Genomic DNA, 25709 nt, shown 5'->3' with positions numbered 1-25709 from the left:
ACGCTCCTTCTCGAACCCAATTTAAAGCACTATTAGACATTTATTTATGCGAATCCTCGCGCTGGCGAGCATACTGCCCCGCGCTGAGAACATAAAGAGCAGTGCTACACCCTTTTTTCACTTGTGCCTTTCAGGCGAACGACAGTTGCTGAACGACAAGAACAAAACCGACCAGGGAAACTTGGGCAAAAGCCTCGATCCTGTGTATCGATCCGTGAATCCGAGATACCCACAAAATTTGAATCATGCGCCGTCTCTTGATGGAGTTTGTGGAGAGTTTTATCACTTCTCCACGTCCAATGATTTCCTCTGAAGCCTTTGATAACATGGAAGATTTCATTCTATAATCGTTGAGACGCCTTACTTGTACTAAACTGGGTCGTACCACTGATGCGTTTGTTGTTTTATCGTGCTCCCAAAATTTTGCCGCGGTGGTTGGAAAGTTGCTGCTGGGCGCAATGTGAGTGTAACAAGACGTAGTAAACCTCCGCACCCAGGGTTATTAAGGAGGGAACATAGTTTTTTCCGTAGCGTGAATTCTGCCGTTTTTGTTGCGTGACCTTGGTGTGCGTCAGTACCGCAGGATACCTCTGTTTCGTGTGGTTTTCCACAAAGCGTTAACTGAAGAATCGGGCCCCTAATTACCCCAGCATGTCCGCAGCTATCGCGAGTTTTATTAGTTTCAACTATAATGCTGTGTCGCTGTCCATGACCATAGTCCAGCTGAATTGATAAACTCCGTTTGTCCATTCCATGTCTCGGTTATATGCAGTTAAATGTAGGTTGACTGCTCCAGGGAAATTGTCTTGAGTGGTTTCAGGAGTGGGTTACGCACGTGTCAGGGTGTACTGATTTGCTACCCAGCCGTCTGTTCAAAGAGTTCCCTCCAGTATAGCGAATGAGTCAAGCGCATTTTACCAACCGCACAACAGTTTCATTGGAGGTACTGTTTGTTGTGATTGATGTCTTGTGCGCCTTTTTTGCCGCCCATATCAGTAGCACCACGCCAGGAACGCCTTATAGCGAAGTGCTATCACTGCCCGGAATGTCGACGGCTCCAACTCAACTAAACCTCTACTACACACCGCTAATATCTCAGCCATGCTGCTTCCTTCGGGAAACTTTGGAAGTGTGTTACAAATAGAAGGTTGTTTTCTCTCGCCGTAGTGCGTAGTAGCGGTGCCGGGTTTGGAGTTTACAAAACAGCTTAAGGGACTTCATCAGGTGTTGTTTGCCATATGTGGAGGTGGATTGCAAACGACTGGCTAGTAGCGATTTGCGTAGGATCGTTTTAGTTGAATTCTGGTTTCTTCATTGAACTACTCGTAGTTCACCCCCCACTGTTCTAGTTCTTTTAGTTGCCAAAACTACGGTGGTTATTCACAACTAACGTGTCTCATCGGTTGTAATATTCTCCCCGTTGTTCTGTTACCCGCTACATTCAGGTTTAACGACTCAATCAGTTCACTATTGGCATGTTCCCTACTATTTGAAACACTATTCAAAACGACATCTCGGATGGCGTGCTAATGATTCCCAAACGGTTATAGGACATAAGAGTTAGATGAAGTTAAGTTGTATAAAATTTCAAAATTTGGCTTCACGGTGCAGGAGTATGCAAGAGGAATTCAGGAATAGGAGGGGTTGGTGAACGAAAAAGAATGAAGTCAGAGGGGAAGATAGGCACTCATTCCTCTGGCGCCTTTCACTGTGGTAGTGGCATGATGAACATTGAAATTCTGCACCCTGATGGGAGAAGTTATTTACCAACAGAGAGGAATGACATGAGTCTGGACAAGTACACGAAGGTCTATCAAGTGACTTGCTCCTCAAACGGCACTATGCTAGGTTGAGGTGAACTAGGGCGTTGTGCTAGGAACATTAGGGTGGCCTACAGTAATTTTCATTTCGGAACAGAGAGCGCACTCACGCGGGTGCAAAAGATCCTACATGACAAGACCAGAAAATACCAATCCGAGTCTTCATACCAACCCGATCGAACAGTTTCAAAACGAATCTCAAGTATGCCATGCGGGCTTCAAAATGGGGGTGTCGTAGAGCTTGGTGGACATTTCTCGTGGCAGTTCAAAGATGTAGACGGCTTGTTTGCGGAGATGAATGAAAAAATGTTGGATATTTGAGCAGATCAATCATCATTCCAGGAAGGCATTAAAGCACCATATATGTAGGTCTGTCCATGTGTGAAATATTGCAACTGGCGGATCTCGATAACTCCGCATCGGATGATCCCTAGTGTTAGCAATGAGATTGTTAGATTGGTGACACACCAAGTGATTTCGCCATGTCTAGCCTAGCTTCCAGTTACTGCCGGGATGGTTGAATGGAGTTATTAGTGTTCACAACCGATAAGGGTGGTTCTGTCGCACTGGAAAATGCAGCAAACAAGTTTCGAATACTTGGAGAGCTGCGCCGAGCTTCACAAAGTCGGATTTGAATAGAAATAATACAATCGTTCAGCTGTAACACCATTTCGGTACCGCCCAAAAAGTAGGGAAAATTTCGGTGGCTAGCAGCCATGCCACCCGAAGGAGGCATGACGGCTGGGATACTGCCCGGTTAGGTAGAAGTCGAAATGCAGAAGTCGGACTGAAACCATGGAAGTCCCGGTCAGTAAGTTCGCGCTCTAACCACAGCAAATGGTTCTGTTGTTTCAGAACCATTATTCACGTAAGCTGGCGTCGGCGAATTCGCAACAAGGATATTAGGAGGAGCGTGTCCGGTTGTGGAACGAGGACTTCCGTGGAATAATGTGTCTAGCAGCAGAAGCTCCACTGGTAAGACCGTATAGTGCACATGTCAAATAATCGTTTGTAGAATAGGGTTCAGTTTCTCGTGCCCAATTCAGATTGGCGCAAGCAGAGAAGTTACCGGCCTTTGACCTGGCAGAGGGGTATGAAATCGACCATGTGCTGTCGGTATAACTGGCCTTCCAGGATGGGATCGGTGTGATTCCTCCCAGTGTATGGCTGGAGACGCTACAAGCTATGGGTGCTGTCATCGGTGGCGTTGTGATTGAGTATCTGGAGATGTGGGCATTTCTGAACGAGTGTTACGCTATAACTGAGCCGCTCCCCCTTCCACGTTTGTCGTTTTCCTGACAGTAAGGCTCAACTTATATTTGTGCAGCAGTGAAGTTTCAATGTTTAAGCACCGATGCCAAGCATCCGGTGATAATGGAGTGATGAGATGCAATGCGGAATTCGAATGGAGAGGTCGAATTTTGACTAAATACAGTGGTAGGAAACGGCCTAATTTATCGACTGGATCGATCCTAGTAATTACTGGGTCGTCACTGGTGACATCAGGCTACAGTAAGGGCGGTATTGTTGTATGGTTACGAAACAGGCTCTGCGAAATGAATGTGAAGCTCCAGGTTTTTGTCCACCAGTGCCTCAAAAGCGTTGGGGATGTTGGACGGCATCAACGAACTCGCAATGAGGTAGTGATAAGGAGTATCGGTTTGTGTAGCTGGTACTTCAGTCACGGAAAACATCCAGCATCATTGACCGCGATGACTCGGCAGTGGGAGAGTTCAAAGATTTTGTTTGTTGCTGTTGTGTGCCTTCCAGGATGGGGTCCTCGTGACCCCTCCTGCGTCTGGCTGGAGACGTTGCATGAAATGGCGGCTGACTGATATCAATGGCGTTCGTGCTGCCAGTTTCCTTCAGATTAATTGAGTGCTTCGAAGTGCAGAAACCTTTGAATGCTTGCGATAGTCCATCACCAGATCCCGTCTCACCCACTCTTTTCCTAGAGCGGTTGTACAGTAGTGAAGGATCGGTCTCGAAACTGGCGTTGCTGTCTGATGATTTTGAGTCCGATCAGGGTCCTGTAGAGCATGCTGTCACAGCGAGCTGTCAGTGCAGAAGGACATCAGCACGAGGATATTAAAGCTCCGTATGTTTAACGGTATCCACATACCTTTGTAACCCATGACTACGATCCAGCATGTAATCAGTGGCCTATGCAAAGGCTGGTGAATATGAGTCACTCATCCAGGATTAAACCCACGAGGTTCTTCCTGATGAATCTTAGCTTGTGCCTTGTTTGCAGACTGAGAGCACCCGATTAAGAATACAGGTTTGGTTGGCTCTGTGAAACAACGACACTCCATGATACACGGGAGCCATTCCACTCAAAACGAGCGGAGGTGAACAGGTTCGTAATAACGGTCTGTTAGAGTGATGTGGTAAGTAGGGGGCCTACACGAGGGTTGACTTTGTTAGTGTAGTAGATGAGAGTTCAGGGGGGGCGTTTATTACGGAAGTGGCGACAGTAAAGGAAAGTAGTGTACGTTTGGACAGAACGGATTGAAGATGATGGGTCAGGATAGGAAAAGCAACGAGACGTAAAATTTTCGCTGAGCTTAGTCCAGGAGTGAGGGAAATGGGATGCAATGAATTCCAGATGACAACTACCCAGGGGGCGTAATCGTCACTCAATATGTGTTGTAGGGCACGGCGACAAAAGCCTGAAGGCCCATAAGCTAGGCTTTATTCATCCAAACCTGCGAGCTATGGCGAGAAAATGATAACAACGATTCACGAAACGCTATGAGGAACAGCAAATATACAACTATGTAGTAGCAGAGGCGCAGCTGCGTACATGTATGTTGGACTTTGTGTGTTAAATGACGCGAAACTCGTTTTTGGTTTTGGTTTGCATAACCTTTATATCCGGAACTGTGTACTTTAAGCCGTTTTTCAGACTGATTTATTGTTTTTTTTTCAGGGCGACATTCGGCGCCAAGCTGGAACACCTTTTATCCTCTCGAGCAGAAGTGATCAGCCGGATGCACCGCCCACCACCGGCTGAAGGCAATGATCTGGAGCGATTGTTAGGCCTTCCCCCGAATCCAAGTCCAGCGTCGTCAACTCCACCAGCTAATGTACCTATTTGGCCGGATGAACAATCTGCGGCATTTTGTGCGGTCACACCACCTATAGAAACCTTCATGGAAGTCCCTGACGAGATCAGGCGTGAGCAGTTCTTTAACGTTAGTACCCAGCTTATTCACCTGTTTAGTCAGCGGAACTCTGTTCTGCCTTTATTATCCTCTCTATTTTTGTGTTACCCCTATTTGCAGACTGCACGGCGGGATGACATACTTGTTGGTCTGGTCACTGTGATTCAGGATTCCGGTTTAGTTGTTACGATCTTGGCTTATGACCAAGGGCCCAGACGAGATTTCGATGGTCTCAAACTCACCGTAAGTGTAGCCACAATCATTTGTCGTAAGCATCTCTTATTCGTGCTGCATACCGGAGGGTAATCTTATTTCCGTTTGTAGGGCTTTTGTCCTTTGCGTCAGTTGCCTCGGTACAACGCGCACGGGAATGCGTTGGACTCATTCCAAATTGGCGATAAAGTTCGAGGTACGTTTTGTTCTGTGTGAGTTTCATCGCGTGAATGGGTGATGTTCCCTTATGCCTAGCTCGATTGGACTTGATGCCTCTGAGTATGACTCGCTGCTTGGCACTCGAGCTTGTTCGGTTGCTTCGTTCAAAATAAGGGTAATCTCACAGTCCCCTGGTAAAATTGAATGACGTGTCAAATAGCTTCTAAGTTGCTTTTCGTGTCGCATCGCGTGAACACTTCTCTCAAATGGTCGCAAAGACTGACTTAGCAGAATATGTCAATGACGGCTAAACTAATCACTTAAGAGGATGGTTAAATAAGTTGTCCTCACCTTTTCTCTGTCGAACGTTGATTTTTGTGGTTTCTACTCGCGGACGCCCAAAGTGCGGCGAACCGCCCTCAGCTGAGTATTTATAGAACCGATAATTGCCCTTGTCCATGAAACGAATACTGTGATTCTTTTCAGTTTTGCTGGAAATTGGTTACAGTTTTTCAACATGTCCATCGTTTTTCATTCCAGCTTTCATCCTTGATGTGCATGCTACCGGACGCCTGATATTGAGCATGAACTCAAAGATGTTGAGTCGTGATTTATATGGGGATATCAAATTGGTAGGTGCCACCTTTCCATCCTTTCTAAATGTGCTTAGTTGTACTAAAATTATCTAGTAATGGGAAATCTGTCTACCCAAGGCTACAGTATCTTTCCCATGCTGCGGCGGCCATTCTATTATTTCCTCACTCATGCGAGCTCTTGTCTGATGAACTGCAGCAGTCTTGACAAAATTAGAAGCTGCTTCGTACCCTAGATTACGGTACACTAGAGGAGGGGGTGTATAGATTCTGTTAAGGTTTACTAATGGACCCTTATCAGCCACTGTTCTCGTTACTGATATAGATTTTACCTGCACAGTCATATTAACGCTTCGTTTCCCTTTCCCGTATTCGTGTCCTAGCTTCCGGTAGTCGTGCACCGGAAGTTTCTTCATATTGCTGTTCATGGTAGTGGTTATGTTCGATCTGTTTTTGGGATGACTAACCAGTGTACACCTACCGGTCCTTTGGACCAAATGTTTTTTGTTCCCATAATTGCTCGTTCGTCTATAATGAAAGAGATTGCTTCAAACGCACCGTAGCAGCCTCGTTCACTTATGATACATTGGCGTGGTAGAGACCCCAGCTTAGGATTTTGTCTTCATTTGTCTTCCAGAGCAGTATCAGACGTTTGATTCGATTCATCTTTCATTAATTTTGGGAAATCACCGTTTGCTGTCGAATGATGTTAGTATCTTAGCTTGGGTACTTGGCCGGACAACTTGGTTGGAAACATTTCCTCACCGAGCTAGATGGAATCGGTGTATGGGTTTACATACCACTAATGGGATCAAGACAATTCCAGACGATATAAACCACGCATGATTATAACGCGATAAAGTGTTTGTGAATTCAGGCACTCAGCAAAAAGACCAACAACCAAAATTTCCGTTTGCCTTGTCAACCGGATATGTAAATCAGCGTTATGTTTTCCGTACGAATTTTCTTACGGTTGTCGTTAGTGGGATTGATCTGCACAATCTATCGAAGTCATTGTGTAGGCAATATTAACAGTTATCTTGGCACCTTGAAATTAGTTTGACAGAGACTGAATCTTATCGTGTTGGGGTGGTTTGCATCCTTCGGCTTCACTGAAGGATGCTCATGCGGCTTCCGGAGACTGCTGGCAACCACAGTCCGTGGTTGGGGGTTGGGGCAAGTGTGGCAGTCCACTCCCGGAAAGTTACTATGATAGGTTACTATGATAGCCTCATGGTAACCAATTTTCCTTCGTGGTTAGGCTTTTGAGCCAAGAGCTCTAGTTGAGGCCCCGAATCGTCCTGTGTTTGGGGGTCCTAACAGTATCTAGGCCTACGTACGACCGATCACTGACAGTTGTGCACCAGTGTTTATCATTGGCCTAATACCGTCGATGAGTACGATGACGATACAGCGCAGAAGGAGGAGATATGATTATATCCTGAAGTTCGTTTGTGACACCAAACTGCATCACGACTCCAAACCTTGTGTTCATACACGTGACATGCTTTGAATACGGATTTGTACCGAAGATCGACCCTATGTATGGTGTCTGTCAGGTTGAAGACTCGAACCTGGTGCCCTCTTGGAGAATGCAAATCAGCAAAATCACTCCTAGACAATTTTGTATCCAACTGCCTTTTTTAACGGTGTAAGTACATAGGACTCGTTCACATGTGAGTTTGAAAGACTTATCATACCTGCTTGCAGCAAGTGCACTTATCCTTTCAAATTGTAGTGTTGGGAGCACGCAACATTTTTTTGAAAGATTCGATTTTCGGGGATGCACTGTTTGAAAGTGAAATACATCCTATCACTGTACTTCTTACAGGACTCGCATAGTGTTTCTAGCATTGTCTTGTCCATTGTGCTATGCTCCTCTTTTCTTGTTTGCTTTTTTTGTCGTTTTTTGAGACTACAGCCCTATGAGTTAATATGACCACACAATTGCTGCCTTCGGTTCATGTGCTGCCTCCTTGATGTCGTATAAATTATGGTCTGTGAGGCCGTTTATGATGTGTATTCTTTATTTTATTTCTAGGGTCTAATCACAGATGATGATCTGCCTCTGCACTACAAGTGAGTTTACCTTCCTTTGTAGGTTTTTGATTCCTTTGATGTATGTAACTCCACTGATGTCTTTGCTGAATTTCTCTCCGTTTTCCCTCGTTTAGAAAGTTGCAAAATTTAGATGGAAAATCCTACGAGGCGTACCTGGAATCCACCCCGCAATTTCGAAACCCGGATGGTTTGCAGGTTCTGTGTGCCCGCATGGGAATACCTCGCTCCTCTGCGTGCAGCTTGTTGACTTGTTTCAATAAGTAAGTTGGGTGATTACTTTAGGTTGGGCCTATACTTTGAATTGGCCAAGAAGTTTAACACTGTAGGTAATCTGGTGGTTGTTCGTGCACCTTTCCAATTGTTTTGGAAGACGCATTTGAACTCCTGTTCAGGTATGTTAGTTCGGAGACCACCATAACTTAGCGGTATCGGTGTGGGCTCGGACACTAAAGTGGGTATAATCTAGGTCCCTAGTCCTAATTATGCTAGGATATCCATAGCAGCAGACAACTTGTACGACGGCTCTCGAACGCCGAATAGTGGAGGGTTCAGGGAAAGGTAGAGCTTCATTGAACAGTGAAAGTGGATAAGATGAGAGAAACTTTTCCACCAGAAACCGAACCCGATACCACTTGATACGATGAACTGTCAAATAAAACAACCCAATGAAACGATAAGTGAAACAACGACGCAGTAATTCATTCGCGAAAGTGCTGATCAGAAAGATTCGCCGAGTACTTCGAACTACACTCTAACTGGCCTCCTGCTACAGTCGTTAGGGAGAGTGCATGCTGGCGAGTGGGACGTAAACCTCAATTGCCGTCGGAAGAACAGCTCTATTAGGAACTACCCCTCCTAAAAAGTGAGAAGGCACGAAGACCGGGCGGTTTGTACCTAGTCCCTTCAAAGAAAGTGGAGAATATTTTGTTATCTTCCCGTGAAAACGTTATACTATATTTAGTGAAAAGAAAATGCTTGCAGAGTGGGGCATATCGACAGGGGTTCCTGTAGTGAAAACCGTTGTGGCACTAACCTTGTAATTGTGGCGTCATAGGTGCAGTCTGGTCTCATCCTTCGGAGCTTGACTGAGCACAGAGGCAGGTTCGTTATAACCAACCTGGTCTCTGTCCTGCAGGAGGATGCATAGTCACATATCCAGCCTCCAACAGCGACACTGCTTCCAGCTCTCAACCATTGTCGTCTTTCTTGACTTGAAAGCTTATTTTGACTCTTGGTCGTCGGGCACTATGACTGTTTATGAGGCAAAGGCCCTCTCTTCATAAATTCTTAATCCTTAAAACCTTGTACGCCAACTCCTGTGTGTGTGTGTGATCTATGGTGAGCTCTTGCGTCAGTTCACCACACCCAGTGGTGCCAGAGAAGGGTGGCCTCTTCCGTATTTCCTCAAGTTCATCGATATTATCATGGAAGATGCACTCCCCGTTTCCAACATCCTTGGTGCCGAAATGTTCACAGGGTGCTCGCCTACAAATATCGGATGCACAGGTGACAGAGCTCTTGGATGTGATGTCATGATAATGCAGACACTAATTACCTACTCATTTATTACTGTCTGGCATCGGATCCAAGAATAGCTGTATCGTCTACGTCCACAATATTTGTGAGTAAACGCGGATGCCTGAATTGGAGGTTCGTGGTTCGAATCCAACCTGACTCTCTCAGGTGCAACACAACCGAGCCACGTCAAGCATTGACCCGGATGAAGACTCCAATGGTTTGAGGCACTGGCGGGTGAGATGGCTCAGTGGTTAGAGCGCAAATTTACTGACGGAAGATCCGTGGTTCGAACCCGACATCTGCCTCTCGACTTCCCCTGTCTAGGCTTGGACAACATGGCGGTATCCCAGCCGTTGTGCCTCCTTCGGGTAGCATGGCAGCTAGGCACCGAAAGGCTGTTACAGCTGAACGTTTTTTCGAGAGGCACTGGCTCAGTCACGCACCCAACGGCGCTTTTAGTGCAGTTTCACCTACCGATCCCAGTGAAGAGTTCACTTTCAGTGTTGGATTCATGCTTCAGTTACGTCAGCCACTGCCTCCATATAAACTGGAGGTTATGACCAGCGTACACCTGGACGCCGTTTTTGCTGGTTATTATTGTTATTATCATTATTACTGGATATTCTTGATAATTGACCCAGTTTGGTGCTTTTGTTTTGATCGGCGATTTCAATGATTCATAGATTAAACGGATAATGAAGCTTAATGGTCATTGTCGTCGATATAGGATAACTAACCACTTCGACTAGTGTAGTGTGATGTATAAGGCGAATTCACGAAGCTGCAAGGCTTGAGTCACATTTGCTAATTTCGGGCACGTATTGCAGAAAGTCGGCAAACCCTGAATCTCAAGAGACATGTGTATCAGGTTACAGCACGGGTTTAGGCGATGGAAACGCATGTCTTTGGATGAACTGGGCAACTGTATCCCGTCCTGTAGCATGTGCTTTGCAGCCTTGGACATGCAGCGACTGATGCGTGCCAATTGCAATCCAGTGAATCACCTGAGATTTCAGGTCGATTTATATAGCTTTGAAGTTGGATTAGTTCTGATTGTGGTGTTACAGATGCGGTAAATTAACGAATCTCGGGTTGCGTAGCCGCAAATCGGTGTATCCCTTAATTCCAATGGGTAGGTGTGTCAGAATACAGTAGGGGCTGTTTTGTTGTATGGTTGTGCGAAGTGGACTCTGGGCAGCGAAACTTCGACAACTGTTGTTTCAGAACCATTATTCACGTAAGCTGGCGTCGGCGAATTCGCAACAAGGATATTAGGAGGAGCGTGTCCGGTTGTGGAACGAGGACTTCCGTGGAATAATGTGTCTAGCAGCAGAAGCTCCACTGGTAAGACCGTATAGTGCACATGTCAAATAATCGTTTGTAGAATAGGGTTCAGTTTCTCGTGCCCAATTCAGATTGGCGCAAGCAGAGAAGTTACCGGCCTTTGACCTGGCAGAGGGGTATGAAATCGACCATGTGCTGTCGGTATAACTGGCCTTCCAGGATGGGATCGGTGTGATTCCTCCCAGTGTATGGCTGGAGACGCTACAAGCTATGGGTGCTGGTGGTCATCGGTGGCGTTGTGATTGAGTATCTGGAGATGTGGGCATTTCTGAACGAGTGTTACGCTATAACTGAGCCGCTCCCCCTTCCACGTTTGTCGTTTTCCTGACAGTAAGGCTCAACTTATATTTGTGCAGCAGTGAAGTTTCAATGTTTAAGCACCGATGCCAAGCATCCGGTGATAATGGAGTGATGAGATGCAATGCGGAATTCGAATGGAGAGGTCGAATTTTGACTAAATACAGTGGTAGGAAACGGCCTAATTTATCGACTGGATCGATCCTAGTAATTACTGGGTCGTCACTGGTGACATCAGGCTACAGTAAGGGCGGTATTGTTGTATGGTTACGAAACAGGCTCTGCGAAATGAATGTGAAGCTCCAGGTTTTTGTCCACCAGTGCCTCAAAAGCGTTGGGGATGTTGGACGGCATCAACGAACTTATTTCGTTAGGCCAGCACTTAGCCGCCTCCCCTTCCGAGTTTGTTCTTTTCTTAATAGTAAGGCTCAACTTATGTTTGTGCAGCAGCGAAGTGTCAGTGTTTGAACACGGACGTCATGCTATCGGTGATGATGATCCCGCTCCCAACACTATTTTGACCCCGATGTCCCTCTGCTTCCATTGTAGGATTCGGTTACCGAAATCCGAAATGGCATGCGAGTTGAGACGGACGCAATTGTTGAACTTCTCAATGAAGCAGTAAGTTTTTCTGGGCTGTTGCTTCATTCGCTTTTTGTTTTTTTATCCGGGGAAACCTATTTGCTGCACTAAAGCCGCCGAATCATATTGCGGGTCACAGTTGTTGAATTCAGCCTTCCTAACTTTCAGCGTTGCGCAAGGTGTGAAGTATTTCAAAGAGGGAAGAAACACTGAAGCCCTCCAGTGTTACAATTTCGCCATCGAGGTAGAACCTACAAATCCTGATGCGTACGTCGCAAGGGGCGCACTGTAAGTTGCTGATTTGTTATTCTGGCACTAAACGTTTTTAACTGTCGACGATGGTTGTCTATACATTCGTGCACACTCGAGTGTGCATACGCTTGTATATTTGGCGCGGGCAGTCTGCCCTGACGGAACAGGGTGTTGTACGTATGCAACTCTTGTCTTTTGTCTTCTACTAGCTGACGTCTCATGGCTTGTCGTAAACGACTATCTTGTTAGTCACCCGAATTACCGTCCGGTTCAAGGTGCTGTTGTGGTCGCACGAACTAGACATCCACTCGGTGGGAGCTGCACGAGCTGGATCATATACAGAAACGGAAAGATGGCATAAATGAGATAAGTTGCTTGCGAATGTCGGTGCACTGTTCAGTTATCTACTGGCACGAAAGTGAATGGGAAACATCATACGCGCCTTGAACAGCGTATGAGCTTGACTTTCTAGCGGACTTTGAACCAGATTTCTAAAGTAACACGCCTCTGATTCGTTCCCCGATATTCTGGGATCTGACTGAACGTCCACTCGCGGCCATCGGTATAATATCGTGGTGCCTGATAACAGAATCTGATAGAACCAGATGACATGGCTAGGGTTGTATGTGTGTGGAGAGTTACAGAATAATCTCCAAGGTCCTTGTGAACTTCTTTGCTGTTTGATTCTTATCTGCCAATATTCTAATCGGTCACAGTCCATCTGCGGTTCACGGTATGGTGCAGTCGACATGATGCATGACCATTCTGGTCATCAAGCGAGTGGTCTGGCTCATCACATTGTGAGTTGAACCCACCGCTTAGGACTTCGGGTGTGCGGTTTTTGTGGCACGCAAAATATTCATGCGTATCTTCCCAAAGGTTAGTATGCAGGCATGATGCTTTCACTCGATGGTGATGTTCATTATATGGACTTTTTCTTCGTTTTGCCTGCCTTACACCATTTAGGCTGTTCTCTGGTGTTCATCCGCGGACGTGAAGGATACCAGGGTGTATATATAAGCCCCAATGGCGGTCTTATGTGTCTAGTCAAGCTCGACCACATTAATCTCCAGCGGTGACGACACACCGATAACCATAGACCCTACTCATTTTCCTCTTGGGCATCACTCATGTAGCGAGTGCCCTGTCGAAGGGCGTACGAGAAGTTTTCTCCATCAAGTCATTCTTCAACTGGACAAAAAACAGCAATCCAGTTAAGCTGTCCACAATGCTCCTGTAAATTACGCGGTGGTATATTCCTGGGTGGCACTGAGAACAGCTGATAAAATAGGTATGGCTTGATTATTCCTCTGAGCTGGATCGTGGAACACTTGATTAACAAGACCGAATTCTCGTAGTTTAGTCACATATTGCACGGCTCAAACTTTTGAAATAACCACTCTTGAGTTCGAGATACCTCAGTAGTTAAGATGCGAACCTACTGGTTTTGAATCCAACCCCGGCATTTCGACTGCTCCTGTCTAGACTTGGGCAATCCAGCTTTAAATTAACCCTTCTTTCGGATGGCATGTTACAGCCGAACGACTTTCTGTAAAGGATCCTAATGGTTCATCTCAGTTTGGATTACCCGCAGCACCGTAGCGATCCTACACATTCACAGCTACGGGAACTTCCATATCGCTGACCGTCGTACAGTGGCGCTGGTGCTATTCCAGGTACACATCGTTTCAAATGTATTCATGTAACGTTGCTTGGTTTTCTGCTGAGCACGTGAACTGATCCCATCGACTTTTTCTTGTTACCTCCAGGTATGCCTCTATTGGTACGTACTCGAAGGCCATAGACGACCTAGAGAAAAGTCTCGAGATTCAGGCGAACCACGCGAATGCGAGAAACTATTTGGGTCAGACGTTGGTCGCCTATGCTGGAGAGTGAGTTACACCTAGTGACTTTCCTCCGTTCCAGTTTATTGGACACTTATTCCATTGCTTGATGAGCCACCTTTATACACCAAACCGAGCAGTCATCGCCTCCCACCACTTGACGCTTTCAGGTCAACTTCGTATCTGTCTGACAGGTCGCTCAGGTGAATGTCATCCATGCTTCTGTTTATTCCATTATATTCTTACTCCACGTTATGTCCGATTGGGGCTTTTCATCAGTACATGGTGTACGAGAAATCCCCCCTGTGGTATGCCTTCCTGGGGTAGTTCATCTCACTTTTTGGCGTCGGAGTTTTGCAACTGCCCAACAAGCCAGTATTCAGTGTGACGGCATTTTACTTTGCTCAAATTTATGACCGGATCGCCTCATTGGGAGAGCCAAAAGACTCTCTACAACCGATTACTATCCGAATACGATAAAGTCCTTCGCAACTGTGCAGAGTTTGGTCCCCGTCATCCGCTGATGATGAGCTCGAAATAGCTCATTTTGGGCAGGAAACCACTGACTGAAACGTCCAACCCTCGCTTTTTGATTGCTCTTGTCCAAGCTTTAACAACCTGGCATTGTCTCAGTACTCGTTCCTCTGTGGTTTTTCCTGCAACTATGCACCATAAAGGTGTCATAGCTGAACCATTATATTGGTTTATGCGTGTTTCTTCAGCGCTGGTCCTGGCTCTCGTCATCATCACCGATGGTGGGACGTCACCGATGATTCACTGTCCTATCCATCCCTCATAAAACCTCATGTTTTATATTTTACTACAGAATCAGTCGAAAAGATCCAACCAAAGCGGAACAAATGTTGCACCGAGCACTGAAGCTAGATCCGGACAACGTGGAGGCACGTGATGCCCTCAAGGAACTCCCTGCCACTGCCCCTCTTGGTGTGCATGGTGATACGAGTCTGGTGAGTTTTCTGTCTTGATGGGTAGATTGAAATCATGAACTCGAAATTTTTATCTGGCGTCATGGCGCAAGCCTTATGCCACACCTTCAGTAAACCGTACAGACATCCTCGTCGACAGCGGTACGCCAGTATGAGCTAGTGCCGCATGACTGAGGATGGGTGTGAACGGTGAAAGGTCTAAAAACGTTTCTGAGTTGTTTTTGTTTCTATTAATAAAAGTGGACTCGATGTGGCGGGTTTCAAACGATGTGCCTTTACAAGTCATAGCGTTGAAGTGACGCCGGATGTTCGCAGCTCACAGCGAAATCCTTGTCAGCTCAAGTGCAATCATCGCAAAGGGTGTTACATAATGTTCCGACTGTATACCAGAAATTCGATTTGCCAGCAAAGCTTGATCCATATGCTGTTTCAAGTTAGCCACTTTATTGTGAGGTTTCCTTAGAACAGATCTTCCCAACTTGCATAATTCGGAAGTGCCAGGATTCAAGTTTTCTAGTTACTTTGGTTTCAGTATCCTGCACCCATGGGGAATAGTTTTACCAGGTGCTCTGCTAAGAAGTCTCCTTAGTGATACTGGTTAGAGCAGAACTGCACCGTCCTTATCTTTCTGGTCTGACCTGATTGTCACTGTCACATCAGTCAGCTACTGAACGGCCCGACTCACGATTAGCATTTCGCACATAGTGTCCCAATGCATTCATTCAGTTGTCCACAGTATAAACACTGGCTTCTTATTATTCCACGTCGCAGCGGTCATGGTCGAAAACCCCCTCTCCTCGGAGCTCACGTGGGAACGCTCCGAGTCTAAAGCGAAGTCCTCTATCTCCGGGCGGACCTCGTTCAGGAGGTGGTTATGCCTCTCATATGGAACGCAGCCGTGCTGCTTTGGAGCAGTTAGTTGAGGAAGACCGTACGCGTCGCGCAGCCAAGGAAGCAACTCGGCACGGTCAAGGTACTGATCAGAGCCCACTTGGCTTTTACTCTCCCGGTACGTTTGGCTTACTCTCATCCCACGCACGTATCAAGTGCTTTCTATCTCCTAGTTGAATGGACTGCGTTTATCTCAGTAGTTCCATTTATTGAAGGCGGACTCTGCCGTGTGACCGGACTTTCCATATAATTTTGTTTGATTCACATGACAGATGTTGCACATATCTGTTCATTTTAAATTGGTGGAATACACCATCGGCTACTATTTGTTTTCCCGGTCTAGGCTCCCTTGTTTTAATGTCCTTTTCAGGTCGTGGAAATGACAGGAGACGAAATACCGATTTCCGTGATGACGTGAGTTTTCCCGTAACCTCATTAACCTCTGCTTTGTACCGCTTGTCAACGATCATCCCCTTTCAGGTCTCTTATTACATGCTCTCCGTATATCGAACCGATCCGATGGATCGTCGAAACGCACTACTTCAAGGCAAACTCTTGTTTCTCGTATTTAGATATTGATCGTGACCTATTGAGTTGCAAATGTGTGTGGTTGTCATATTGAGCTGAAATGTGAAAGTCGTGACACTTGATATTTTTGGCGAGATTGCCTTTGAGTACGAAAAAGAGTGCAAAAACTACTAACGGAAGCGAAGTGAACGAATTTAGCAACCAACAAAAAACGAATTGGACAGCAGCTGGGGTTGATTGAAAATTTTTATATACATGAACAATTGCCCTTCACTACTGCCGAGCCACTCGAGTAGGTGGTCGGGATGATCAGAATTCTTACTTTCAGCAACCGATTGACGACACGTGTAAATGTTGGTTGAGGATATCGTGTAATCGCGAAACATGACTTTCCAACTGGCCACCAATTGGCTTTGGTGCGCTTTTCCCGCGAACTCCTTTTCTTTACTAATCTGATTCTTATTTCAGACATTCCTCCCACATATACATGAGATTTGTAATATATATGCAAACGTATGAGCGTCTTTGTGGAAACGACCGGACGATGTTGCACAGCGGTCGTTGATTATGTGCGAGAGTTGGTTGGGTGTTTGCTTCTCAGCTACACAACGATCGAGTGTAAAAAAAAACTAAACAAAAATCGATTCGTACATATGGATGCTTCGTTCTATTATGTGTATGTATATACGATACAGATGAAATCCGGCAGTCATACGGAAAAAAACAATATGGATCACCGTGGTGATTTACCGAAGATTGTGATTACACGCAATCGGGTGAGTCTTCTCCCAATATTATTGCATATTTTTATTTCTCCCTTTCTGTTTTTGTTGTCTGTCCGGCATTGCAGCTGGGTTTTTATAATTTGAACCCGTGATTGCGGATGTGAGGGGCGAAATGGCTCAGTGGTTTGAGCGTGAATTTACTCACTAAAAGGTCCGTGGTTCGAACTCAACCTCCTCATCGATTTCCCCCGTATAGGCTTGGACAACCTGGCAGTATCCCAACCGTCGTGCTTCCTTCTGGTGGCATGGCAGTTAGGCACCGAAATGGTGCTGCAGCTGAACGACTATTCATTGCGGATGTATTGAGAGGATAATGGACAGTGGATGCTGGTATTCCTCTCTAATAGTTGGGCTGCGTTTTCTCCTGATTAACTCTTGAGTTGTTTATGCCAAGTTTGCGCGTTCCACTCCACGTTTGTGATTCAGCAAACATGACGTGTATGATTGGAACTATCAACGGTGGTATCTTAGGACGCCAAAGTGATACAGCTAATAAGTTTCGTACATTGACACTCCTTTGTTTGACGTCCTCACCCGGTTGATGCCTTAAGGCCAAAGCGGTTGTGGTAATTCCCTTTTTTGTTACGGAGTTAAGAGACACCTTGAAGAAAGCCGTCACGGCAGTTCTCATTCTTCTGAAATCAGAATTTCACCGATCAAATGGAAACGGTTGACAACAATAAGGATGCAGCCTCTAGGTAACGCGAATCTCATCAAAGTTCACTCATTGAAGAACACAGCACAGCAGAGGGTTGACACCTTGTGACTAGACATGTAACTCACAGCAGTTGTTGGATGTATGCTCTTGCCGCAGTATTTCGACTTTTTCTTCGGGGTTAGGCTGACTTCCTATTTCACCCATTCACCGTCATTTCATCTGCTTTCTTTTTTAGTCTGGTCGCATTATTCGATGCAGAGACGATGATGATATGGGTGATGGAGATCGTGGTCGGTAAGTTATATTATCGTTTCTCTCGTCAGCCGACTTTTTCAAGATGCTATGTTTTGTCTCACTTACGTATAATTTGTATTGTGTATCTCGAGAAAATGTGCCCAATCTCTTAGACTAATGGCATCGTGAATATTAGCATGGAACTAAGTCTGTCCAACTCACACCCCATCCAGTGTATAGCGGTGTGGGGTCGTTTACCTCCATTGGTGTCCCTAATATTTCAATTTGGTGGACATACAACTGGTTCTGCCATAGTTGTTCGCGGACACAAGAATTATCCGTAGTGAATTACGCTTTCTCATTGTCCCGTGAATATTTTGGCGATAGCAATTGTCAGTCTTGTGTTATAGGCTGTAGCCAGAGTGCATGTGCCTCTTTAGGTGATGTAGCCAAGACCTCCAATCTCGTTCAGGATTGAACTTGCATGCTTCCGTGTTGCATTCACGGAAGCCTCATCTACTGACCTGATTGAATGCTGATTATAGCAGCAGTCCCAGTCTGCTTTTATCTAAACTGTTTCCACCCGATACATGTTGACAGAATCGGCTCCCCGGAGTCGCCAGCCAGCTGATCGTCGACGACTATAATCAAGTGAGCTCCATCCATGGAGCACTTCCGGCTCACTAAGATTCGAGCGGCTAAGGATCTTACAGGACGATTGCGGCTATCAGTTTATACGCAGTTCTTAGTTAGTGGACAATAGGAGCAGACAGGCGATGGAACTGGTTCTATAGACAAACGGGTACGTAAGTATCGCGAATTAAGCAAACGTACAATCAATAATGGAGCAATCAGCAGGAGCGGAAAATAGTCAGTGTAATAGCAGGGATTTCTAGAAACAACAGTAAGTAAGCACCAAACGATGTACAAACGGACAGTCTCAGTGTGAGTTGGCCGTGTGGAGATAACGGAGCGGAAAAAAGTCAATACGTCAGGAGGTAAGAGACTGTCTTTGGTTGATGGTGTGATATAGCGGCTCGTGACAAATCAGATTGCGCGGTTTGGTCCGTCGCGAAAGGCTATCTGGCCGGTGCGATATATAGGTAATACAAAAATTAGATGTGGGCGTCATGTTGGTGTACTGGACAGTGCGTTCGCCTGCTGAAGCTCTGCTTTCGATTCCCTGTCGGTCCGCTTTTCTGTCAGAGTGGGCGCTCGAAAATAGGTACAACTGAGACGAACTTGTAAGCAATCACGGACAAGCAACAAATATCGACTTCAGTTACCGTGGAATAAGCAGAACTTAAGTAGGAACGGAATGGAGGGGAGCGGACAGCAAGGCAACAAAACGGCGTTATGGTAAACGGACGCAAGTCACGTTACTCGTGAGTAGTCAGAGCACAGAAAATTAACGCTGTTCACCGGTGATATACAGGGAGAATCAACACTCACCTATTAGAATTTTACTACTAGTAAAATCTTACTAGTAAGATTACCTGAATCGGACAGCTTGGATTTCAGGACTCGTCCTGTAAGTGAATAGAAACATGAAATATCACAATGCTATTCTGTTGAAAGTCCATCTTCCTGGTGTGCTTAATCAACACTTGTGACGATTCACAGGTTTTTATGTCGTTTTGTAGGTTACATGGTCAGGGATGAACTCCGCGTCTGTCCTTAAACTACTTGGCTTGTTCAAAATCTAACAATGCTTTAGAAACACCCATGGTCCCATACTAAGATTCCCGGAGCCTTAAGCTCACATAGTCAGGTTTCTGGCTCACATAACTTTATGAGTGCACTCTGACCATGAACGCCGGCGTGTTACCGAGTACTGCTGTGCACAGCCGCGTCAGGGGTCAGATAATTGTCTTACTCCTTGCATCCCCGGGTCAGCTCAGCCTCATGCTTGCAGTTGGATCATTAATTCCGAGCATGCGTTTTTGGAACACCTCTCTTTTCGTACTTTTGAGTCAGGCTAGAGGGAGGATCACCAAAGAAAACCCTCTCTGTTCCCATTGAGTCAAAGGGTCAATTTGGGGCACCTAGACCAACCCCCCTCCTTTCCTGGGTAACTGGAAAGTATCGTCCGACCTTGCAGCTTTTCGTTTACGGGCTCTCATCTACCCACCCCCCCATTCACCCACAAACTACCACCAGTAATCGACTTAGTAGGTAAAATTGTTTACCTTGGCAGCGGTATATGTTCCCGTGAACTGGCTTGAGATGAAAATATTTCTCGAATCTGGAAGATCAGGACAGCCAACCTCCACAACCGAGGCACCGGAGTGACAGTTTGTCTGTCGACGATAGAGTTTTTCATTGGCAGTGTGATCTACACTACTTCATATGTCAGAAACGTGGCCTCAGCGTGCAGATGACGTACGAAAACTTTCGGTGTCTGACCATCGGTTTCCCCGAAGCATTTTTCGGGTCTGGCGAGAACACGGGATTAGCAGTGCTGGGGTACGCCAAGATCTCTTTGGAAAACAAGGAACTCGGACAATGGATGAGTTAGCCACGTTTCGTAGGTTACGCTGGTTAGCGCCTGTATTCCGTATACCGGAGTACCAAATGCCTGGACAGCTGTATAAGTCCCGGTAGTCTCGTGAAAGATATTTCCATCCGGATAGGGAAGGCCAGAGCGGCTTTTGTGAACTTGCATCATTTGTAGCGTGAGCGTGACATCAGCGTATCCATCAACAGTGGAGTTCACAATGTTGCGGTCCGCTCCATATTACTATACGGATCAGAAACTAGACGCGCAGCGGCCACGTGCTGCGTATGCCAATCGACCGACTTCCTCGAAGGGCTCTTTTCGCCCAACCATGTGAAGGGTGGAAGAGAGCCAGAGGCGGTCAAACAATGACTTGGCAGCGAAGTATGAAGGCCATTACCAGCAAACTCAGCTGCGCTGGTCACTGCCGTCTTCCTGGATGGGGACCCCGAGACGGGCCACATCAATGGCTAGAGACATTATCAGACATGGCCCAGTCGCGCCCTCAGTGGCGCTCGTGCATCCAAGCTATTGCCTTCAATGCATAGCTTCTTTCCCCCCCCCCGCTTGACAACTCACTGACAGTGCTGGATTTATGCACCAATTTACCAGCTCGCGCGTGCAACAGCTACTTACCCCCCCCCCAATTATCGGTGAACGAAACTGTGGCAGCTACAACCAGTGTACGACCAGTACGCGGTTATTACAGCTGATAATGATGATGATCGATGTATTCGGAGCATCGCTGGAGTAGGGTGGTGACACCCGATCATCAATGCTGAAGTAGGTCGTGGAGCTGAACACGTCACAGCATTTCAGTTCACTGACGCTACCACTCGACGCAATGGCCAAGTGACCTCTTTGTGTTGATTCAGCAGATGCGTCTTCAATGAAGAGAATCAACAAAATCAGTCTGTGTACAAGGCTCAAACCTGCTGACTGGAGGATCCGTGGTTGGAACCCAACATCGATATCTCTACCACTCTCGTGTTGGCCTAGGTAGCCTTGCAGTATTTCGACCCTCGTACTTCCTTTGGGGGGGGGGATCAGCTAGGCACTGAATGGGTGCTACAGATGAAGCATTGTTTATTGACTACTCTGTGGTCTATACGGCTGTACGTTCGTTCATCGTTTGGATACACCCAAGCAGTTGTATTCTTTGGTGCTGGAACAGCATGTTACAAACGCGCATCTGGTCCTAATCCGCCGGCCGTCATTGTCTGAAGTTCATCGAAACCAGGTTCTCCAGGGAAACAAAGGGTTGCTTCCGCAGCTCTGTTACGTCCAGCTGTACTGAGATAGTCTCCTCTTCATACTTGGTTCACCAGGGCTTGTGGCTTTGGTATAACTTGTTCTTATTTCGAGGAATATTGAACACGTTCAACGCGTTTATTGCGATAACTTGTTGAGCACTGTCTGTTACTGTTGCTGCTACTATTCTCCAGAACACGGACGTCCGTGTAATGGAGGATGTGGTCGTGTTTCGAGCACATCTAATCTCTGTTTTCCAGGGTCATCTTCTGACGCAGTGTTAGGCCCGGTGTGAAGAGTTGATACATGAAGCGGTGGGTAGATTTTGATTCAAAAACGAATATTCGGCTTAACAAGATGTCTGGTTTGCGATAAAACCAGTTTTCAGGTATGTATGGACCAAACTTCTATTCTGGCTAAGCCAGCCTCAGGCACTTCGCTTCCTGGAACTGATGCACATGGAAGCGCAGTGGCTATCAGACACGAGTACTGAGTTTTACGAGTGACTTTTGTGTGGGCGTGTACCTCTAGCCTTCGCACGACCGAATGCCATTAGCAAAGAAGCAGCACTTTCACTAGACCCGGATGAACAGCATCGTCATCATGGTTGTTAAATTTCGAAAGGTTGTTTCATCTAATCACTGCGCCGAGAATGATTCGCGGTGTCATCGTTGCCTGTCCTTTCTCTAAGACTAAGACTTATTCTTCGTGTTGTCCATTGAATGCGTTTGCTCTCTGCTCATCCTCAATTGTGCTAAGGCATCTGGCGAAAACGCAGTCGCAAAGTGGAATAGACTTGAGTCCACTGACCGGTGGTTTTCGCCCTCTCTAGGATTCGAAATCCTTCCATTAAAATTACAGGGATAAGCGGTGCATTCCATGTGTCTCAGACTTGAAAACGGGTCTCACCTGAATACAGCAACCCTAGTTAGCTGATATCCTATCTCTCGTCTCCATTCAACTTTGTCATGTATGTGTGCCTCCTATCTTTTAATCCAAATTAACAGCATCGGACGAGTGCATGCCGAGCCTCATTCTTGAATAAAAGGGTTTCATGATTTCATCTTTCTTTAATTTCTATGCAGGCAAGATGGAGGATGGAAGCGAGCACATGATGATGATGGTAAGTGATCCCTCCCTCACCTTGGTTACTACCGTTCGTTGCAGTCATTCTTCAGTGGAACTGCGGATTTTGAGGAGCGGACACTTTCGAGATTGTTTATCAAATCATAACATGTCTATTCTTTTACGCACTCAGTCACATTCAAAGCACTTGTCCCTTGACTAGTTGAATGACGGACCTTGTCCCAGCTTAGCATTTGAATAGCTATGTTCTAAGTCACTAGTGGTTGTGAATAGGTAGATCAACCCATCCATTTGTCACAGCTGTCACGTACCGAAACTTTCTAACACAGCCAGATTATCAACTTATAGGACGCTAACGGAGAACCATTGACCTCGAGTCTCAGTCGTAGCCTGCGGCCAAGCGATTTACACGCAGTCAAACTTTTCGTGGTCGTCCACATACATTCCACTGCACATAGTTTTCATTAGCGTTTGTGTTCTGAAGGCACTAACATTATTAAAAACAGGCCTAGAATAGTCAATTTCACCATCCGCTTGGCAATTTTAGTTTCGATGTTGTGGCTTGGCGTGTCTGTTACCGCAGAACAGTAGCCAAAGACACCTAGTGATCGATCGTGTTCTTTTTATTTACACTTAGCTTACGATCGTTCCAAACGGGGACGTTTGGAACCCGAAGGAGATCATCGTGGCACCCGCCGAGTAAGTTTGCTTTTCGTGTTTAACACAACGCCTTAGCAAATGGTTTGTGGGCTCTAAGTTTTCGCTTCAAACCAGATACACTTTGTACAGCAGTTCACAAGCTGCTATAGTCTCATTCACTGATGACGTCGGAAGCACAGTTGGGGCGATCACAGATGTCCTCCGATTGTGAATATGAAGGTGACTATTGTGGTGTTAAGGATCTTTTGCTGCCTACAAAAAAATCTTTCCAACCCGTGCGCGGGGTGTTTTTTGGCAGCGAGCACCTAGTAGATTGGGTACTGTGGGTGTTCGTTTGGTGCGAATCGCCAGGTCTACTCTTCTGTGTTATCGGCCCCGAACTGATCTCGATAGGCGAGGCCTACCGACAACCATTGTCTCTCGCACCGGTTAATAATATCGAATAGCTGACGTTCATGTTTGTCCTTTTTGTTAAGGTTTTCACACCTCCACAAAATGCTCGTCCGGGTGAATACGGCTCTCTAACAGTGCACGAAAATGAAAACGACCTGCCTATGACCTCTAAAAGTTTACAGGAACGTGTTCAAGCTCGTCTTCGTGCAATTGAACGTCGACATCAGTTAGAAGATGGTTCCTGTCCACCAGAGACAGATTTGGTGCCTGGGCCTGAGAAGGTCAAAGAAGGATCGTTCAATGCGCATGAAGAGTTTGCCCCTGGTGACTCTCCTCGCGGTGGATTCCAAGGTCATTGGCGGGGTGGTGGTTCAGGTCCCATAAACTTCGATCGTCGCGGAGGATTTCATCGACCCGATTACTACGGTGGTCGTGGTGGCGGAGGATACTTTGGTCGTGGACGTGGACGCGCAGCCCCCCGATGGCGCGGGCAGTGGGATGACTATCGTGGTCGAAGACCCAACTGGTATCCGAACCGGTGGGTTTTTAGCTTTGCAAGTGGCTATCTCCACATCACTGCGATTTATGTGATCAGGTTGTGAGGCGTCCTCTTCGTTCTCTTTATAGGTTTGATGATCGTCGACGGGATGGTCCACCAGGAGGTGGTAGCTATGATCGACGTAGACGGCGGCATGGTTCAACCGAACGCTCCCCTCGTTCTTCCCGTTCTCGTTCCAATTCTCGGTCACGTTCTCGCGTGTCACGGAGCAGGTCTCGGTCCCTTTCCAGAGGTGTGCGCTCATCTTCAGGCTCCCGATCTCCTGTACGCCCTGGTAATCGGGGGAGGTTAGTTTCACGAGTTTGAATACATTGTCTTGTTAATGGCAATTAAATTCGACCCTTTGCATTGACTGCACAACTTTTTTTAAATCCAAAATCTAATTCCCAAACGATTTCGGCCATTCGTTTGATGGCTTAAATTCCCTACTTCAATTTCATCTGCTTTCCTCGTCCTAGGGTAATTTCTCGTGCACGCATAAAGACCCCGCCTCTCGCTCCACTGACCAACGCGAAGCGCGCTGATTCGGACGATAACTTAGCAGAACTAGATCAGTTTGTCGCACAGTTGAAGGCCAAACGACAAATGGAGCAACAGTTTCAACACCAACAGCAGCAGTATCTCGCGCAGTTCCAAGAACAACCATTGCCTGCTTATCCAGGCCCACAACAACCACCGGATGAAGATTCCTCGCAGGCAGCTGATCAAGGCTACCAAGAAGCGAACTATGGCCATCCTGAACAAGAAACGAATGACACTGATGCTGCAGACCATGCTGGTTATAGTGCCGGTGACTCTGGCGAAACAGACGATCAGGAACCCCCTGAACCGGACTCGCCGGTTGACCGAGATGAACCAGGCGAAGCTGTTGACTCCGCTGCTAATGCCGATGCTCTATCTAGTCCTGGCAACGGTTTGGTCTCTGAGTCTGTTGCTTCGTAAATTTCCCTCTCATCTTCGTCCACTGCATTCGACCGCGCCAGCGCACTTAATTACATATGCAAATACCAGTTCTTGTGTGCTGTCCTCATGCCGATGACCCCCAAGCCCCGTTTTGAACTTTAGTTTTCCAACTGTTTCTCCCTGTTTCGATTATTCCTCCCCTGCACCATATTCGTTCAATATCATGTGCGTATTCTACACGGACAGTGGCTATTCCCTCCGTTTTTCGGGTGGTTGTTGTGTACTAGGTCTCCTGTTGGAACTTAATCAATCAAATTTACGTCGTAGGACGGCGATACCGAATTCGTACTAGAGGCCGACTAGAAACCACTGTGTATACGTATAGCCGTGGAGTAATCACGGTTGATCTTGTCAGACCCAGTCGTGGGCTGTGACTGTAGGTCTTGGCCAATTCACCAGTTCTGGTT

At 46.5% G+C, this 25709-nt stretch overlaps 1 protein-coding gene across 1 annotated transcript; it reads left to right on the top strand.

Annotated features, from left to right (window-relative positions):
• Positions 1 to 390: 390 nt before the first annotated feature.
• On the top strand, positions 391 to 25486 carry T265_00854 (hypothetical protein; the record flags this gene model as incomplete). Its single annotated transcript, XM_009164749.1, has 20 exons — positions 391 to 431; positions 4753 to 5017; positions 5108 to 5230; positions 5312 to 5396; positions 5900 to 5991; positions 7994 to 8031; positions 8127 to 8273; positions 11722 to 11793; positions 11923 to 12042; positions 13776 to 13898; positions 14677 to 14818; positions 15569 to 15806; positions 16059 to 16102; positions 16912 to 16992; positions 17895 to 17953; positions 22727 to 22764; positions 23365 to 23426; positions 23864 to 24318; positions 24408 to 24626; positions 24798 to 25486. 20 exons carry the CDS (start codon positions 391 to 393, stop codon positions 25279 to 25281), a joined length of 2928 nt encoding a protein of 975 aa, XP_009163013.1.
• Between the last annotated feature and the right edge of the window lie 223 nt (positions 25487 to 25709).

Source organism: Opisthorchis viverrini, assembly GCF_000715545.1.
Source record: "Opisthorchis viverrini unplaced genomic scaffold opera_v5_9, whole genome shotgun sequence".
NCBI classification, from domain to species: domain Eukaryota; kingdom Metazoa; phylum Platyhelminthes; class Trematoda; order Opisthorchiida; family Opisthorchiidae; genus Opisthorchis; species Opisthorchis viverrini.
The sequence above is the reverse complement of the archived record's forward strand: the minus strand, read 5'-3'. Positions and strand labels throughout refer to the sequence as shown.